At 43.6% G+C, this 20,225-nt stretch overlaps 1 protein-coding gene across 1 annotated transcript in view; it reads left to right on the forward strand.

The window, feature by feature from the left end:
• Positions 1-17,082, forward strand: part of LOC115136188 (follistatin-related protein 4-like) — a 248,920-nt gene extending 231,838 nt beyond the window's left edge. Inside the window, exons 11-15 of the mRNA XM_029671728.2 lie at positions 565-683; positions 1,292-1,441; positions 4,430-4,537; positions 12,393-12,502; positions 12,674-17,082. Coding sequence (XP_029527588.2) covers positions 565-683; positions 1,292-1,441; positions 4,430-4,537; positions 12,393-12,502; positions 12,674-13,382 — 1,196 coding nt within the window. The 3' untranslated portion in view covers positions 13,383-17,082. The remainder of the gene's footprint in view (positions 1-564; positions 684-1,291; positions 1,442-4,429; positions 4,538-12,392; positions 12,503-12,673) is intronic.
• Positions 17,083-20,225: the final 3,143 nt, after the last annotated feature.

A 20,225-nucleotide genomic window follows, 5' to 3' on the forward strand; every position in this document is an offset into this window, starting at 1 on the left:
GTTTTTATACTGGGCTGGACCACATTTCAGCACACATAACTCTTCCTCTATTATCTAGTTGTGACACCACAACATGTGTATGAGAATAATTATGGCTGATTAGAGAGTAGAGAGAGGCCCGTTGTTTGAATCTTGTCCAGCCCTGATACTGATTGTACACAGACAGTATCACCAGCCCTAATGTCACATCATGACCGTGTCAGCAGCACTCAAGGTTTTGATTGTATCTGGTTATCCTATACAATGTTACCTGCCATCCCAACACAATATGCATTTCCACAGCATAAACAGCCTTGCTGCATGTCCTTGTCCCTGTAAGCATCAAGCTGTTGTCTAATTATGTTGGGTCTCGGGATCATAGCGGCCATCAAGTTTTCAAAGGCGGTCGCACAATGAACTCGCTAGACATGTTGTTCACAGTCACTGACTCTGCACTGAAAATGCCTGACAACTCCATCAGTCATTGACTAGTTCAGGTGCTGCTAACAGGGTCTGTGTATTTTCTGTACGGCTTTTGAATGTGAGAACGTCAGCAGAAGCTCTTTTGATTTCCTAACTCTCCAGGTTTGAGCGTGGGAAACATGTTCTATGTGTTCTCTGATGAGGGCATCACCGTGCTACAGCCCAGCGAGTGTGAGATACGTAAACACATTGAGCACACAGAGAGGATCGTGGCCAGCTATGTAAGTCTTCCTGTCAATCTATGTACTGGCTGTAGAAGATAATGATGCAGGTGTTTTGGGACTTTTTATGACTTGAGATGATATTGAAGATGTACTACCAATACATATGGACAAAGCCTCACTCTTACAGATATACAGAGGTACACATACCCCCCCCCCACTCCACTACAATACAATACAAAATGTATTGTATACACTACAATACATTGCTAGTAAATGTGCCCTCCGTTCACTAAATGTTATAGGATTACTCATGTCCATTAGTCAAAGACCCCAGGTCAATAGCTCACAGTAACCCTGCACGTCTGTAATATACTAGAGAACATCACTCTCCCAAAGCAATGGGCTTTAGTTGATAAAAGTGGCTTGTTTCTCTGAGGGATTGAAGTTTTACTGGTTGCTGTAATTGTATTACAGATCGATACAAACTCAATAAGTCATGTGTTAGCCCATTGCTGCTGTAAACAGCATTTTCTCTGCCATATGCGTGAGAGAGAGAGGGCCACTCTTCGAATATGGTCCAGTGTGTGGAGTGATTAACTGTGGATTCACAATTCTTCTTCCTCTTCATTCCTTCTTTCTCTCCCTCCATCCCATTCTTTCTCCAGGAGGAAATGTGCCCTAAAAGTGAAGGTGTGTCCCTGCAGCACTGTTCATGGTCCTCAGCGGTCAGTGTGAGGGATAAATACATCTACGTCACCCAGCCCCTTCAGAAACGCCTGCTGCTCATCGACACCCAGGCCCAGAAAGTGGTGCAGGTTGGTTGGTTTTATTAATCTTCTCTATAAGCCGTTTAGAGGTCCGTCCCCCGAAGCTTCCACCAACAGTGGGATGATGGCTTGAATGAAAGTCATTATTTTTACCACAAGAAGAGAGAGGGAGAGAGTGAAAACAGAGAGAGAAAGAGAGCAAAGAGAGGGAAAGAGAGGGAGCAGAGAGAGGGAAAGAGAGGGAGCAGAGAGAGAGAGAGAGGGAGGGAGCAGAGAGAGAGAGGGAGCAGAGAGAGAGAGAGAGGTGGGGTGGAGGGTAAAGAAGAGTGCTGAAAACAGAGAAGCTGGTGTTTTCCTCTCAATCGCCAAGCTCTGCTACACTTCTCCATACCCTTACTGGTGTGTGAGGGCACATCATGCCTTTCTCTCTACCTACTTCTCCCGCCCTCTATCTCTCACTACCCCCCTCTCCCTCCCGCTATCTCTCTCCTTACCTCTCTCACCTCCATCTCTCTCTACCTCCCTCTCCCTCCCGCCATCTCTCCTTACCTCTCTCACCTCCTCCATCTCTCTCTTACTCCCTCTCCCTCCCACCATCTCTCTCCTTACCTTTCTCACCTCCTCCATCTCTCTCTACCTCCCTTTCCCTCCCGCCATCTCTCTCCTTACCTCTCTCACCTCCTCCATCTCTCTCTAACTCCCTCTCCCTCCCACCATCTCTCTCCTTACCTCTCTCACCTCCTCCATCTCTCTCTACCTCCCTTTCCCTCCCTCCATCCCTTTCAGCCATCTCCAGTCGACACAGACGTTTCAGGAAGGCTTTTTCTTTTTTAAAACAGTGAAAAATAACACCCTTATTCTGATCATGTATTTCCTTAACAACAACACCTAGCTAAAAGTTACAAAACAGTCGCTGTCACGCTGCATGATAAAAGATAATGAACTATGTTTATTTTACCTTTATTTAACTAGGCAAGTCAGTTAAGAACAGATTTTTATTTACAATGACGGCCTACACCGGCCAAACCCGGACGACACTGGGCCAAATGAGCGCCGCACCATCGGACTCCCAATCACGGCCAGTTGTGATACAGCCTGAATTCGAACCAGGGTGTCTGTAGTGACGCCTCAAGCACTGAGATGCAGTGCCTTAGACCTCTGCACCACCATGGGGTGGCAGGGTAGCCTAGTGGTAAGAGCATGGGAATAGTAAACAGAAGGTTGCAAGTTCAAATCCCCGAGCTGACAAGGTACAAATCTGTCCTTCTGCCCCTGAACAGGCAGTTAACTCACTGTTCCTAGGCAGTCATTGAAAATAAGAATTTGTTCTTAACTGACTTGCCTAGTTAAATGAAGAATTACATTTTAGAACTATTTAGCAGGAGAAAGGCTGAAAAAATGGCTTTAAAAAACAGTGACATGATAGTGAATGAGTGTTGTGTCTATAACAAACTAGGAGTATACGTATGCTGGGGTGAGTGGTCAGTTGCCTGTAAGTCTCATTGTTTGGTACAATAACCCCTCCCGCCACCCTCCTCTGACATGTGAGTGACAGCATGACGGTCAGAGCCCCCCCATTCTCTGAGGGTCTGGCAGCGGGAGGGCTTTCGACACATACCTCACCAGTTTAAAATAAATAGGCTGACCTCCCATTACTGAACCCATGCCTCTGTCGTGTTTCACTGGGGTTGCGATTGGGGAAGGGAGGGGGGTCGTCACATGGCCTGCTATATGTCCATGGGAGCGGTTCATTGTTTGTGTTATTCCTCCCTGTTGACACCCGATCCAGTGTTGAGTCCCCATCTGTGTGTCTCTCTCTCTTCTTTATTTCGTTCACCCCTCCTCTCCCCAGTAAACTATTCTCCAGGTCGTTGCTGTAAAGAAAAATGTGTTCTCAGTCAACTTACCTGGGAAAATAAGGGTCAAATAAATGTCTCTCTCTTTCCTGGTTCTCTCTCTCTCTCAATTCAATTCTATTAAAGGGTCTTTATTGGCATAGGACACATATGTTTACATTGCCAAAGCAAGTGAAATGGATAAACAAAAGTGAAATCAACAATAAACAATCAAAAACAGCCAAAATAACAATGTGCAAACAGTTAAAGTACAAAAGGGAAAATAAATAAACAGAAATATGGGTTGTATTTACAATGGTGTTTGTCCTTCACTGGCTGCCCTTTTCTTGTGGCAACAGGTCACAAATCTTGCTTCTGTGATGTCACACTGTGGTATTTCACCCAATAGATATGGGAGTTTATCAATTATTTGTGGGTCTGTGTAATCTAAGGGAAATATGTGGGAAATATGTGTCTCTAATATGGTCCCACATTTGGCAGGAGGTTAGAAGTGCACATAGCCTGTTTTTTCTTGAAAGTCAGGTCTGCCTACAGCGACCTTTCTCAATAGCAAGGCTATGCTCACTGAGTCTGTACATAGTCAAAGCTTTTCTTAAGTTTGGGTCAGTCACAGTGGTCAGGTATTCTGCCACTGTGAAATCTCTGTTTAGGGCCAAATAGCATTCTAGTTTGCTCCTGTTTTTGTTAATTGTGTTAAGTTATTATCTTTTTGTTTTCTCATGATTTGGTTGGGGCTAATTGTGTGAACAAAGCCCCGGGACCAGCTTTCTTAGGGGACTATTCTCCAGGTTCATGTCTCTGTAGGTGATGGCTTTGTTATGGAAGGTTTGGGAATCGCTTCCTTTTAGGTGGTTGTAGAATTTTTTTCTGGATTTTGATCATTTGCAGGTATCGGCTTAATTCTACTCTGCATGCATTATTTGGTGTTTTACGTTGTACACTGAGGATATTTTTGCAAAATTCTGCATGCCGAGTCTTAATTTGGTGTTTTTCCCATTTTGTGAATTCTTGGTCGGTGAGCGGACCCCAGACCTCACAACCATAAAGGGCAATGGGTTCTATATCTGATTCAAGTATTTTTAGCCTGATCCTAATTAGTATGTCAAATTGTATGTTCCTTTTGATGGCATAAAATGCCTTTCTTGCCTTGTCTCTCAGATCGTTCTCTCTCTCTCTTCAGGCGGTAGAGACAGACCCTTTCCCGGTGAAGCTGCTCTATGACAAGTCACATGACCAGGTCTGGGTTCTAAGCTGGGGCAGCATGGAGAAGTCCCACCCAACCTTACAGGTATGGAGTTATTGGTGTGTGGTGCGCGCAGGTGAGTGTGTTACTCTATCTTGGTCCATTCGCTGGTCTATGCGTACGTGTGTATAAGTGAGTATTTGTTTGTGTGAGTATTTAATTAATATATGTATGTTTTACAATATTTACCAGTCAGCAAACTGAAATTCACAGCTGTGGCGCTGTAGGTGTGTGATCCAGTCCCTTTAGAGAGGATGTGTTGGAGACTTCACACTGTAGGCATGTGATCCAGTCCCTTTGGAGAGGATGTGTTGGAGACTTCACACTGTAGGCATGTGATCCAGTCCCTTTGGAGAGGATGTGTTGGAGACTTCACACTGTAGGCATGTGATCCAGTCCCTTTGGAGAGGATGTGTTGGAGACTTCACACTGTAGGCATGTGATCCAGTCCCTTTGGAGAGGATGTGTTGGAGACTTCACACTGTAGGCATGTGATCCAGTCCCTTTGGAGAGGATGTGTTGGAGACTTCACACTGTAGGCGTGTGATCCAGTCCCTTTGGAGAGGATGTGTTGGAGACTTCACACTGTAGGCATGTGATCCAGTCCCTTTGGAGAGGATGTGTTGGAGACTTCACACTGTAGGCATGTGATCCAGTCCCTTTGGAGAGGATGTGTTGGAGACTTCACACTGTAGGCATGTGATCCAGTCCCTTTGGAGAGGATGTGTTGGAGACTTCACACTGTAGGCGTGTGATCCAGTCCCTTTAGAGAGGATGTGTTGGAGACTTCACACTGTAGGCATGTGATCCAGTCCCTTTGGAGAGGATGTGTTGGAGACTTCACACTGTAGGCATGTGATCCAGTCCCTTTGGAGAGGATGTGTTGGAGACTTCACACTGTAGGCATGTGATCCAGTCCCTTTGGAGAGGATGTGTTGGAGACTTCACACTGTAGGCATGTGATCCAGTCCCTTTGGAGAGGATGTGTTGGAGACTTCACACTGTAGGCATGTGATCCAGTCCCTTTGGAGAGGATGTGTTGGAGACTTCACACTGTAGGCATGTGATCCAGTCCCTTTGGAGAGGATGTGTTGGAGACTTCACACTGTAGGCATGTGATCCAGTCCCTTTGGAGAGGATGTGTTGGAGACTTCACACTGTAGGCGTGTGATCCAGTCCCTTTGGAGAGGATGTGTTGGAGACTTCACACTGTAGGCGTGTGATCCAGTCCCTTTAGAGAGGATGTGTTGGAGACTTCACACTGTAGGCGTGTGATCCAGTCCCTTTAGAGAGGATGTGTTGGAGACTTCACACTGTAGGCATGTGATCCAGTCCCTTTGGAGAGGATGTGTTGGAGACTTCACACTGTAGGCGTGTGATCCAGTCCCTTTAGAGAGGATGTGTTGGAGACTTCACACTGTAGGCGTGTGATCCAGTCCCTTTAGAGAGGATGTGTTGGAGACTTCACACTGTAGGCGTGTGATCCAGTCCCTTTGGAGAGGATGTGTTGGAGACTTCACACTGTAGGCGTGTGATCCAGTCCCTTTGGAGAGGATGTGTTGGAGACTTCACACTGTAGGCGTGTGATCCAGTCCCTTTAGAGAGGATGTGTTGGAGACTTCACACTGTAGGCGTGTGATCCAGTCCCTTTGGAGAGGATGTGTTGGAGACTTCACACTGTAGGCGTGTGATCCAGTCCCTTTGGAGAGGATGTGTTGGAGACTTCACACTGTAGGCGTGTGATCCAGTCCCTTTAGAGAGGATGTGTTGGAGACTTCACACTGTAGGCGTGTGATCCAGTCCCTTTGGAGAGGATGTGTTGGAGACTTCACACTGTAGGCGTGTGATCCAGTCCCTTTGGAGAGGATGTGTTGGAGACTTCACACATGAGGGATGATCACAGGTGTGGATGTGTTTCAGGCCCATAGGAGGTTTGGCCAATGGGAGCCCTGAGCTCAGAGCTGGCTTATGCTTCTGGGAGAGCCATCATAATGTTTATAGGGTTGAGGTACAACTGTCAAGGGATTACTTTGTCATTTTGCAACATATTGTTATTTTCCTCTTCCTTTAGAGGTTGTTATTCTATTAAAATGTTGTGAGAACACTGTTTGTCAGTAGTCGGTAGGTGGAGAGGAGGAAACGTCTTATTAGCAAGGGAGAGGATGGAACGCTTGTCAGTTTGGGCTCATTGTGAAATCCTAATGTGTTCTCACTCCCCTGCCCAAGCGGGATGCAATGGGTCCCAAGGAAAGAGATAGAAAAGTGCCTTTTAAAAACAGCGTTGCTGTCTCAAACAGTGATTTTCTGCTTATTTAATCAATTCTTCAAATTGTTGTATAGTCTCAAACTGCTCTGCAGAAGTGTTCAGGTGAATTGTCAGAACTACTAAAACATGCCTGGTGTTCTGTAGTCGCTCAATAGTAATGAATAATTACAAAACGAGGCTTGAATCATTCAGTCTAGAAAGCAATTTCAGGCAATCTGCATGACTGGCTGTAAGGCATATGGATCGCACCACAAATAAATGGCTTGATAATGTCATTATTATTTGGAATACAAGAAATTGACGTGAGCATCAACAGTCCTGCTGTCTCCACTGGAGGCAATTCAAAATGTCAAACACCTCCTTTTTTAATTGCTCAATATCTCTAAGCAAACATCCGAGTGAGATTGACAATCCATTAGATAAGTCATCTGATGACATTGAGGAGTTTACCACATTGAGGAGTTTACCACATAAGTCACCAGCTTCATTAATAAGTGCATCGGCGACATCGTCCCCACAGTGACCTTTCTTACTCTCAGACTAGTCTCACTGTCGACGTATGCACGTGCCGATCCTGGCTATTCAGAGACAGCAAATTATGCGGAGGTGAAAGAGAATGTGGAGTATGCTAACACTAGGGTTTAGAAACATGGTGACATGAGCTTACAACATATTACAGTGGCAAGATCACGGATTACAAAGGGAAACCCAGCCGTGAACTGCCCAGTGATGTGAGCCTACCAGATGAGCTAAATGCCTTCTATGCTCGCTTTCGAGGCAAGCAACATTAAGCCTTGCATGAGAACACCAGCTGTTCTGGACAACTGTGTTATCTCACTCTCCATAGAAGATGTGAGTAAGACCTTTATACAGGTTAACATTCAAAAGGCCACTGGGCCAGACAAATTACCAGGACGCGTACTCAGAGCATGCACTGACTAGCTGACAAGTGTCTTCACTGACATTTTCAACCTCTCCCTGACCCAATCAGATTCAGAGTGTTTAATAGTCACATGTACAGAGTTGCAGGTGTGATTGCAGGGTACAGTGAAAATATCAGCCTCCGAGCTCCAACATGCAGGACAAAATTAAATAAAAAATGAAAATGGTAATAAAAATAACAATAGAAAAAGCACTATATACACATCATAACTGTAGCAGTCTGTAATAGCTACATATTTCAAGCAGCCAACCAAAGTTCATGTACCCACGAACGCCAAGGTAACCTGTCTAAATGACTATTGCTCCGTAGCACTCACATCTGTAGCCATGAAATGCTTTGAAAGGCTGGTCATGGCTCACATCAACATCATCATCTCAGACACCCTGGACCCACTGCAGCAATTCGCATACCGACCTAACAGATCCACAGATGATGCAATCTCATTACTCCACATTTCCCTCCCCCACCTGGACAAGAGGAACACCTATGTAGGAATGCTGTTCATGCTGCTCATGCTGATCATTGACTACAGCTCAGCGTTCAACACCATAGTGCCCACCAAGTTCATCACTAACCTCAGGACCCTGGGACTGAACGCTTCCCTCTGCAACTGGATCCTGGACTTCTTAACGGGCCGCCCTCAGGTGGAGATGGTAGGCAATAACACATCCACCACGCTGACCCTCAACACGGGGGCCCCTCATGGGTGCTTGACTAGTTCCTTCCGGTACTCCCTGTTCATCCACGACTGCGTTATTAAGTTTGCTGATGACACGACTGTAGTGGGCCTGATCACTGATGACGATGAGACAGCCTATAGGACCTGACAGTGTGACCTGACAGTGTGGTGCCAGGACTGGGTTAGGCTGGGTTTCTGTACAGCACTTTGAGATATCAGCTGATGTACGAAGGGCTATATAAATAAATTTGATTTGATTTGATTTGACATCAGCTCTCCCTCAACATCAGCAAGACAAAGGAGCTGATCGTGGACTACAGGAAATGGAGGGCCGAGCACACCCCGATCTACATCGACAGGGCTATAGTCGAGCGGGTCGAGAGCTTCAAGTTCCTCGGTGTCCACATCACTAAGGAATTCACATGGTCCACACACACCAACACAGTTGTGAAGAAGGCCTCCTACCCCTCGGGAGGCTGAAAAGCTTGGAATGGGCCCTCAGATCCTCAAAGAGTTCTATAGCTGCACCATTGAGAGCATCTTGACTGGCTGCATCTCCCCTTGGTATGGCAACTGTTTGGCATCTGACCACAAGGTGCTACAGAGGGTAGTGCGTAATGCTCAGTACATTACTGGGGACGAGCTCCCTGCCATCCATGACCTCTATACCAGGCGGTGTCAGTGAAGGCCCTAAAAATTGGCAGACTCCAGCCACCCAAGGCATAGACTGTTCTCTCTGCTACTGCACGGCAAGTGGTACCGATGCACCAAGTCTGAAACCAACAGGACCCTGAACAGCTTCTACCCCAAAGCCATACTGTAAGACTGCTAAATAGTTAACCAAATAGCTACCAGGACATTCTCAACTGATCCTTTTTGCGCTAACTCTTTTGACTCATCACATACGCTGCTGCTACAGTATACTATCTATCCTGTTGCCTAGTCACTTTATCCCTACCTATGTGTACAAATCTACATCAATTACCACGTACCCCTAACATTGACTCGGTACTGGTACCCAGTGTATATAGCCATGTCATCATTACTCATTGTGTATTTATTCCTCCTGTTATTATTTTTCTATTATTTTTCTCTCTGCATTGTTGGGAAGGGCCCATAAGAAAGAATTTCACTGTTAGTCTACACCTGGTGTTTTACGAAATATGTGACAAATAAAAAAAGATGGTATTTGATTTGATTTAAGATCCCGTTTCACATTACTTCACCCTTATACTACAGTGTAATATTCCTAGTAAAGTGGGGACCTATAGGAGATAAAGCATTTCTTAATAGCATTGAGATTCACCAGTCTGCCTTGAAATGAGTGCAGTTCAATATAAAAGCCACTCAGTCAGTACAAACCAATTCCCCTTCAGGTATTAAAGTACAGTAGGAGTAATACAGTAGAGAAAATAACAGCTGAGGTAAAAACACAGTAACACTGTGTAACACTGTGGGTGCGTATGATCCATTAGGATGAGCGATGACAGGGTGATGGTATGAGTTTCCCAACACCCTGAGCGTGTGAGAGCACATTATGTGTGAGTCCGATCATTAACTCTGGACCTTTGTAACAATGTAACAATTCTAATGCCCTTTTTTTAACAAGGTTTCTTTTCAAACCCTGTAGGGGTTAGAAGTACAAGGGGTATCTGTTTTTTAAAAGTCGGTTATGAGCAGAGCTGATATGAGGGGCTCTGTAGCTATGTAGACTGCGGTGGCAAAGGGAGTATAATAACTAGTGTTATTTTCTCTGCGAGTAGTTCACTCACAAGAAGACAGCAAAATCCAAAATCTGGCCCACCACTGACAATGTGATGGTGTTAGCGCTTTAGTGAGGATGGCACAGACTTCAGATTAGTATCTATCAGTGGAGGCTCCTCTAAGGAAGGGGAGGACCATCCTCCTCAGTAAATTTCAAAAAATGAAATTTTTTAAAACATTGAAAAATATATCCTTTTTAGATAAAAATTATACTAAATGTATTCAAATGTCACCAAAGAATTGATTAAAACTCACTGTTTTACAACGAAGGTCTACAGTAGCCTCAGCAGCACTCTGTAGGGTAACACCATGGTGTAGCCGTCCTCCTCTTGGTACATTGACTTCAATGCAACACTATCAACAAGGCAGGTCCTACAGGCCCTAGTTTTGTTGCACCTTGACTAATGTTCAGTCATGTGGTCAAGTGCCACAAAAAAGGACTTAGGAAAATTGCAATTGGCTCAGAACAGGGCAGCACGACTGGCCCTTGGATGTACACAGAAAGCTAATATGAATAATATGAATGTCAATCTCTCCTGGCTGAAAGTGGAGGAGAGATTGACTTCAACACTACTTGTATTTATGAGAGGTATTGACATGTTGAATGCACCGAGCTGTCTATCTAAACTACTGGCACACAGCTCGGACACCCACAAGAGGTGTCTTCACAGTCCCCAAGTCCAAAACAGACTATGGGAGGCACACAGTACTACATAGAGCCATGACTACATGGAACTCTATTCCACATCAAGTAACTGACACAAGCAGTAACATTTGATTAAAAAAACTGATTAAAAAAACACCTTATGGAACAGTGGGGATTGTGAAGCAACACAAACATTAGCACACATACACACACACACACACACACACATGGATTTAGTACTGTAGATATGCGGTAGTAGTGGAGTAGGGGCCTGAGGGCACACAGTGTGTTGCGAAATCTGTGAATGTATTGTAATGTTTTAAAATTCACCTGTTTTTTTCACCTGGTCACATACAGCTGATATGTTGTTCATTGAAGTCCACGAAAGAAGGTAAACGGTGAGGGGAGGAGTGCATAGAGGCTAGAAGTAATACAACGTGGTTGCTATGAAAGTGAACTGTGTTTATGCATGATCAGGGGTGTATTCATTCTGCTGATTCTGTTGAAAAACTTTTCTTAAACGGAAGCAAACGAAACGGTGATAAAAATATAACTGAAATTTGTCCAATGGAAACTCTTGTTTGCAACTGTTGGACTAATGATTGCACCCTAGATAAGCTAGATGCAGGAAAGAGTGTGCAAGGTGGTATAGAATGTGTCACTATCTGTCTATGTGTCACTGTCTGTCGTCTCAAATTTTTCTCTCCACCTGTGTACACCTACATTGTAAACTTTAATTCATAGGCTAGGTTGTGGCAGCCTCATGATGGGTATAGGGAGAAATTGAGTGTCATGTAGTAGCCTAAACCTATCGATGTTACATTGAACTGGGTGAAGGAGTATGAATGACAGTCATCCAACATGCTGTAATAGAAATAAGGCCATGCTCATGAAAAAAATAATCCTCCCTCATCATAAACAGCACTGACCCCCACTGGTATCTATAGTTGTTTTCCCTTTTAAACAAATACCTTCTGCATGTAAGACTTACTGGGGTTCCTTAGACAAGTAGAGCCTACCTCCTTTTAGTGTGACAGTTCTATACAGAAAAACAAATCTATTTCAAACAAATAGAAAAACTGCTTAATATACTGTTATGGAAGAACAAGTTGTTTGATTGGCCACTGCGGGGTCTAATGTATGGACAAGGCAGTGGTTATATACAGTAAACATCCCACTAGTCCTTGACAGTGACCTGATAATGTAGGGTACCTGATGAAGCATGTGTCATGTACGTACTGGGGGGGGTCCAAAGAGAGTGGATGGATAGATCGTCGTCCAATGAGAAATGGGATGCGTCAGACCGACGCCTTTGACTTGTGAGATAGCAGCTTTATCTGTGTCTCTCCTAAAGCAACCATTACCCAATACAATCCTATATCAGGTCTTGAGGTGAGGCCATATTGCATAAGCCTAACTATACTGCTCTATGTAGGTCCTTATCTGCAATAGGATATACGGCAACATTAACATCTGACTGTTTTGCTGTTATGTTTAAGTACAGTTTCCGACCCATTCTTTCTCTTACTGTTCTCTGGCTGGGTAGGTGATACTTGTATTTGTATATTTCCTTTTCTCATGTTCTTCTTTGCTCTGTTCCAGGTGATTCCTCAGGCCAGTGTTGGAGAGGTGCACCACACCATCCGCACCCCCTTCCAGAGGGTTGATGACTTCTTCATTCCTCCAACCAACCTCATCATCACTCACGTCAGGTACGGATGTCCCGCTAACCTTAAACACAGGTGGTGAACTCACCACCTCATCATAGCAATTCCTCCCAAGTAGAGGAGAAAAGAGCATATTAGAATTTTAATGAGAATCCTCACCGCACTGTAATTACCAAAACATACCATTAACCTTTCCCTTGAACTTTGTCATCTTAGGTTTGGCTTCGTCTTTCTCAAATCTGAACCTGCGGTGCATAAGATTGACTTAGAGACCTTCCACCGAGTCAAAACCATCAGCCTGAAGACCTACAGCTGTGTGCCCGTCAGCATGGCTTACACACACCTGAGTGGATTCTACTTCATTCAGTGCCAGTCTCAGAGCAGGGACCCCTCGTCAGCCCAGCCACAGCTCCTGATCGACAGTGTCACCGACACCGTCATTGGGCCCAACCTCAACATCACGGGCCAGCCCTACGTGTCCCCGAATGGCCGCTACATCGTTACCCCGGACCAGCAGAGCGGGAAGGTCAGAGTTCAGACAGTGTCCTTCCAGGGGGTGCTGGGTCTGAGCCGGGAATTGGACACCTCCCTACTTGTGTCCGACCTGGTCTTCCAGCCTTCCTTCACTGAGTCCAATCAGTACACGGTGGTAGCTGCTTCTGGCTCAGGCATGGACCTGGTTTTCTCTGACCTGGCGTCAGGCCACAGCGAGGTCCTCAAGAGCCTCAAGGAGCCCCTGTCACCCCACACCTGGCCCTGGGGGGGGCCCAACAGAGTGGTGGTGTCCAGCGGACTGTTTGGCCAGTACCTGGTCACACCCTCAGCGGAATCCCTCTTTGTGTTGAACGGCAAACAGAAGACACCCCACTGCGAGGTGTCAGACATCAAGAGAGGGAACACAGTGGTGTGGGTGGGAGAGGTATGAGAAAGAGGGCAGAGAGAGAGAGATAGAGAGAGAAAGAGAGATCAGGCCAACACACTTAAGATATATGTGGACATAAGTGGACTCAACCCTAGGACTGAGTGAGAGGAACACATGTCTAGGTTATTGTAACAAAAATACACAAAAAATTGTAATTGAAAAAAAATATTCAGAAAATCCTATTGTGATATTTTTACGGGGAGAAGGTGTGTGGGGAGGCCCTTCAGTGCAACAGTGATCTATGTGCACTTAACTGAGAGGAGTTAGACATTATAGCACTTCCTTGTAACACTGCAGATACATGTAACAGGAGAGGGATATAATGATGACGTTTTGAAAACATTAACTATGCACAATGCTCACTTTTTTAGAGGAAAGCTTTTTGGTTTCAAGATGTTTGTCGTTCACCAGTGCTGCAAATAGTCACAACAAGATGTCTGTCTGACTTTAGTGTATACATGTGTTTTCAGTCCTTTTCAAAACCACTGCTCGCTGTTATTTGCCTTTGTCTGTGGAAATGTTATTGTACGCTTTTTCTAAAAGCCTTCATCCTGACCAACACATATAGGTTACTTTAAAACACATGTTGTTCCCTATAAATCATAACCTACTTTCAAAAAAGACCACGTTTCCATCCATTAGCTAAGAACAGTGGATATCTAATAGCCTACAGTAGAAAACCCATTAAAACATGTTATTGTACAAAGACTAGATATGGTACAGTATACCAGCTCTTCCCACTCCATCTCACACAGTAAACCTACTTCCAGTTTTGATCCGGTGACCTCCTAGTCCTCTGTCTACTAAGTCTAGCATTGTAAGGATCTTGTTCATCAGCATGGCGGTATTGTAAGTCCTATGTATCTTGTTTCTGCCCTATAGCTTGATTCCATCACAATCCATGACTGAAATCCAACTTCCCAACTTCCCCTAAAGAATAGCTCTTCCTATTGCAGTATTACTGGCTAGTGCTGTGTGCGACGAGCTAGTTACAGCAAAACAACACTATCAAAAAATACATAAACCGAGATAATCAGATTTGTTGTTCATGTTTGTGATTTATATATTTGCTAATAGTTTACTCAAGCAGATACAGAAGCAAAGGCTTGATTATGTTTCCTAGACCACTGTTGCACTGAGAGAAATGTGTGTATTTCAGAAAGAGTGAGGCGGAGATATGTAATATATATTCAAAAACCTCAATTCGAAGCCCAATTATTTTGCAGATGTCATGGAAAAACAACATTTCAGGAATTACCATAAAAAAAAGCATCAGGCACCCAGACCACAGTACCTATCCTGCCACCAATACAGAGAAACTTCAGAATAATTCATACGAGTCACCACCAAAGGCTTAATCAGGACTGAGTGTTCCATATGAATGTCCTGAGAGTTGAGGCTCATCACACTAATGTTATTTCAGAGCAATCAAAGGTGCATTGTCGACAAGGTAATTTCCTCTTGAATGACATCTGCAGCATTTACCGTAACTGCGACCTCTGCGATCATCAGGAAAATGTACTTTAAAAGGTTCATTGTCACTGGTACAATGTGCTTGTCGTCAATGCGCCTCTGATTGAATCTCGGCCTTCGAGTGCACAGGATCACATACTGTACATTGCATACATTTTCTCTAACCAAGACCCTGGCTGTAGACCGAACCTCTTGGTGTGATGTTGACATTAGAGATACTGTTGTAGATATACATTGTTCTTAGTTAGATTAGAACACATTCAAACATGAACTGTAGAGTTTTCTTTATGCATTTCCTGTATTCTGGTTTTTGAGGGAAATGGTTTGTTAAAAAAATCTAATAAAATGACCAAAAAAAGCTTGCAGCTGTGTCACACTATAAATTACTTTGAACATAAAATATATAAATATTCAGGGACAAATTTCCACCAAACACATACATCTGTTGCTAAGGTGAGGCCTAACTATGGTACAAAACTCCAAACTGTTCATTTTACTGTGTATGTATTTGAATGTTACATGAAATTGTTGGCTCTTTTTGCGGAGCAGTTTCACATTTCAAATGGGTATCCTGACACCTGGACAGCACGGCTCTGAAAATTTTACAATATTCTTCTTCGATCCAAAGCCCAATTGAGACAGTGTAGCTTTCTGTCTGAAACCAGGCAAGAGTAATTTCTAACTGTGGAGTGCCATTTGTAGTGCTCAGAAGAGTGGCACGGCCCAGTCAATGATAAACATTGTTTTTTCTGTTGAGTCAGGATGTGGTAATAGGTTTTGAGTTGCCCCCCCATCACTCAAAATAATAGCTCAAGACCCTGTTGAGATTTGAGACATTGACTAAACACTAAGAATATATCAGCACTGTGGTGATAGTTGGCTGAAACATGCATCTTTGTTACCATCCCTAAGACCTGGCTGTACCTGCGTCTACATCTCATATTGTAAACAGAGCTGCACAGTCCTTTAAGAACTAAAACAGAGCTGCACAGTCCTTTAAAAACTCAAACAGAGCTGCACAGTCCTTTAAGAACTAAAACAGAGCTGCACAGTCCTTTAAGAACTACAACAGAGCTGCACAGTCCTTTAAGAACTCAAAAAGAGCTGCACAGTCCTTTAAGAACTACAACAGAGCTGCACAGTCCTTTAAGAACTCAAACAGAGCTGCACAGTCCTTTAAGAACTACAACAGAGCTGCACAGTCCTTTAAGAACTCAAAAAGAGCTGCACAGTCCTTTAAGAACTCAAACAGAGCTGCACAGTCCTTTAAGAACTCAAACAGAGCTGCGCAGTCCTTTAAGAACTACAACAGAGCTGCACAGTCCTTTAAGAACTCAAAAAGAGCTGCACAGTCCTTTAAGAACTCAAACAGAGCTGCACAGTCCTTTAAGAACTCAAACAGAGCTGCACAGTCCTTTAAGAACTCAAAGTTCTTATCAGATATTAATTAATACAGACTCAACTAAGTGGATTCAAATCAGCAGATATGTCACTTTTCTTTTAAATTAATATCAACAACACAAGATGCCTAAATTAGAGGATACATGTGTGCTGTTCTAAGATCTTTAGTAACCTAGGTAACCTTAAAGGCTTTTAGCTGTATCCGTGCTGGTTTATCTCTATGCAACACATTCTCATTGTTAAGGCAATTACTGTTGTATGATGTATGTGTTTTGTGAGCATAATCCTGTACGTTACATCAGCATTTTCTATAGTGAGTGAATTTTTCCCAAGAAGACATTAAAACCTGAGTTTGGGTGTTTAAATGGATCATTTCTCATCCAATTGTTAAGTCCACTGATCATTCTTGTTGTCCACTCGCAAACTGTGAAGGGATGGTTCCTTTAATGTTTCCTCCACACCTTTCCATGACAATGTGTGTCTCAATCTTCCATTCAAATTATTATCAAGATTTTGTTAATAACTTTCTCTCTGGTCTTTGTTCGATTTTGATGTACAGTCGGTAACAATTTGGCCGCATATGGATGATTTGATTCCATATTCAAAAAAAATGTATTCAGAGAAACAATTAATATTTTTTAGTTGAATCACCGGAACTGTAATGTAATGAACAGGTGTCTATACCCCATATTATCCACAGACAAGACCCAGCTCACCAGTGATGTATTTGAATTAGCATTGACTGTAAGGATAAGACATCAATTGTATTGTGTTGCCTGGGATGTAACTTTTCTTTCCCCCTAGTTTTACAATAAAATATAAAAATTAAGTACTTACCAGGAAGCGTCTTGTCTTTACAAACATGCTACAGAATGGGTAAATAATTGTACCCATAACAAGGTGCCTAGATTCTCATTAGATACTATTAATTTAATCTCCCAATCTATGGATGCCAAAACAGATGGAAAAAGAGAACATGCAGAGGTTAATTCTGTTGTGGAGGTGCACCACTGTTTCTTAAGTTATAATTGGAGGGCTTCCAAAAAAAGTTATCTGATTTTCTAATCCCATATAACTGTGCTTTGAAATTGCATGGTTGACAAGAAGTCTACAACAATATTGATGAGTCGTAGGTTCTTTGCCACTCACCAATTACCTGATGACCCCACCTACTCCACCCCTGTCCCTCTCTTAGCAATTGTCATTCTTAATCCTCGTTTATACCTGGCGCTAACATGCGTCCTTTGTCCTGATCTTGTCCACATTCTGATTGTGTCTACATTTCCAGACAGATGATTAAAAGACACATTGTGATCTGATTGTGATCACATCTTCCCGACCACCTTTGGAGGTAGTCAAGCACGCATTGTGTCTAGATATCAATCAAGCGTGAAAAGATCTGGATGGTCAAACCTTTTAAATCATCATTATACCAGCATCTGAAATGATTGACAGGCATAGAGGCAGAACCATCATTCCCCTGTACCGTACCATCCTCCCTCCACTCCTAGTAGCACCATTGATTTATGGCATCAGTCATGGTTATTTTGAAATAATATGCATACAGGGAGGCACCAGACAATCTGGTCACAATGCGGAAGGTTAAGAGACAATGTGTAGTTCAAAATTGATCAGATGATAAAACTCATATATTACCGCAAGGTGTAAATGAGGCTTTAGTGTCAGACAACTGCTGTGATAGCTAGCTGGCAACTGGCCTTCAGACTTGTGGAAGTTTATGTAATCTATAGGCTTCAATGTTCAACATGGTCTCCGATCCATGTTCATTACTTACAGCAATGTGCTTGTGAGGGACACTGTCAATATCCTCTTCATCAGCATCAGGTTTCCCAGGACACACAGTCCCTTCCCAGGCAGAGCCGAGCAGATCAGGATGGTGGCTCAAACCACAGAGCATGACAAACTGATCACACGGCCAATTACCACCCTGTTCACTCTGCCTGTGTCCCAAATGGTACCTTATTCCCTATGTAGTGTACTACACTCTTAGAAAAAAAAGGTTCCAAAGGGTTCTTTGGCTGTCCCCATAGGACAACCCTTTTTAGTTCCAGGTAGAACCATTTTTGGTTCCAGGTAGAACCCTTTTGGGTTCCTTGTAGAACCCTCTCTGGAACGTGTTCTTTCTGGAACCAAAAAGGGTTCTTCCTGGAACCAATAGGATTCTACCTGGAACCAAAAATGGTTCTTCAAAGGGTTCTCCTATGGGGACAGCCTAAGAATCCTTTTAGGTTACTAAGAGTGTACTTTTGATCAGGGCACATAGGGCTCTGGTCAACAGGTGTTCACTATGTAGGGAATACAGATGTAGGATCTTAATTTGATCACCCTGTTGCAGGAGAGCTTGTAGTATATTTGAGGTTTATAAAGGCTTCTAAAGTTTGTAATTTCCACTTTCAAAATGTCCCTTATGATAAATGTATATACCCCTACAAAAAATGTCCATTAATTATAATCCACATAATAATTTCCTGTTGTTGGAAACCCAAATTGGTCTACACGGACAAGTTCTGGCCTGGTTTAGATCTTATCTGTCAGAAATATATCAGTTTATCTCTGTGGATGGTTTGTCCTCTGACAAATCAACTGTAAATTTCAGTGTTCCTCAATGTTCCGTTTTAGGACCACTATTGTTTTCACTATATATTTTACCTCTTGGGGATGTCATTCGGAAACATAATGTTAACTTTCACTGCTATGAGGATGACACACAGCTGTACATTTCGATGAAACATGGTGAAGTCCCAAAATTACCCTCGCTGGAAGCCTGTGTTTCAGACATAAGGAAGTGGATGGCTGCAAATGTTCTACTTTTAAACTCGGACAAAACAGAGATGCTTGTTCTAGGTCCCAAGAAACAAAGATAGCTTCTGTTGAGTCTGACAATTAGTCTTGATGGTTGTACAGTAGTCTCAAATAAAACTGTGAAGGACCTTGGCGTTACTCTGGACCCCGATCTCTGATCTCTCTTTTGACGAAAATATCAGGACTGTTTCAGGGACAGCTTTTTTTCCATCTACGTAACATTGCAAAAATCATAAACTTTCTGTCCTAAAATGATGCAGAAAAATTTATCCATGCTTTTGTCACTTCTTGGTTAGACGACTGCAATGCTCTACTTTCCAGCTACCCGGATAAAGCACTAAATAAACTTCAGTTAGTGCTAAATACAGCTGCTAGAATCCTGACTAGAACCCCAAAAAATTATCATATTACTCCAGTGCTAGCCTCTCTACACTGGCTTCCTGTCAAGGCAAGGGCTGATTTCAAGGTTTTATTGCTAACCTACAAAGCATTACATGGTCTTGCTCCTACCTATCTTTACGATTTGGTCCTGCCGTACATACCTACACGCACGCTGCGGTTACAAGATGCAGGCCTCCTAGCTGTCCCTAGAATTTCTAAGCAAACAGCTGGAGGAAGGGCTTACTCCTATAGAGCTCAATTTTTATGGAATGGTCTGCCTACCCATGTGAGAGACGCAGACTCTGTCTCAACCTTTAAGTCTTTATTGAAGACTCATCTCTTTGGAAGGTCCTATGATTGAGTGTAGTCTGGCCCAGGAGTGTGAAGGTGAACGGAAAGGCACTGGAGCAACGAACCGCCCTTGCTGTCTCTGCCTGGCCAGTTCCCCTCTCTCCACTGGGATTCTCTGCCTCTAACCCTATTACAGGGGCTGAGTCACTGGCTTACTGGAGTCACTGGCATCCTAGGAGGGATGCGTCACTTGAGTGGGTTGAGTCACTGACGTGATCTTCCTGTCTGGGCTGGCGCCCCCCTTGGGTTGTGCCGTGGCATAGATCTTCGAGGGCTATACTCAGCCTTGTGTCAGGATGGTAAGTTGGTGGTTGAAGATATTCCTCTAGTAGTGTGAGGGCTGTGCTTTGGCAAAGTGGGTGGGGTTATATCCTGCCTGTTTGGCCCTGTCCGGGGGTATCGTCGGATGGGGCCACA

The sequence above is a fragment of the Oncorhynchus nerka genome, linkage group LG10, assembly GCF_034236695.1.
Source record: "Oncorhynchus nerka isolate Pitt River linkage group LG10, Oner_Uvic_2.0, whole genome shotgun sequence".
NCBI lineage: Eukaryota > Metazoa > Chordata > Actinopteri > Salmoniformes > Salmonidae > Oncorhynchus > Oncorhynchus nerka.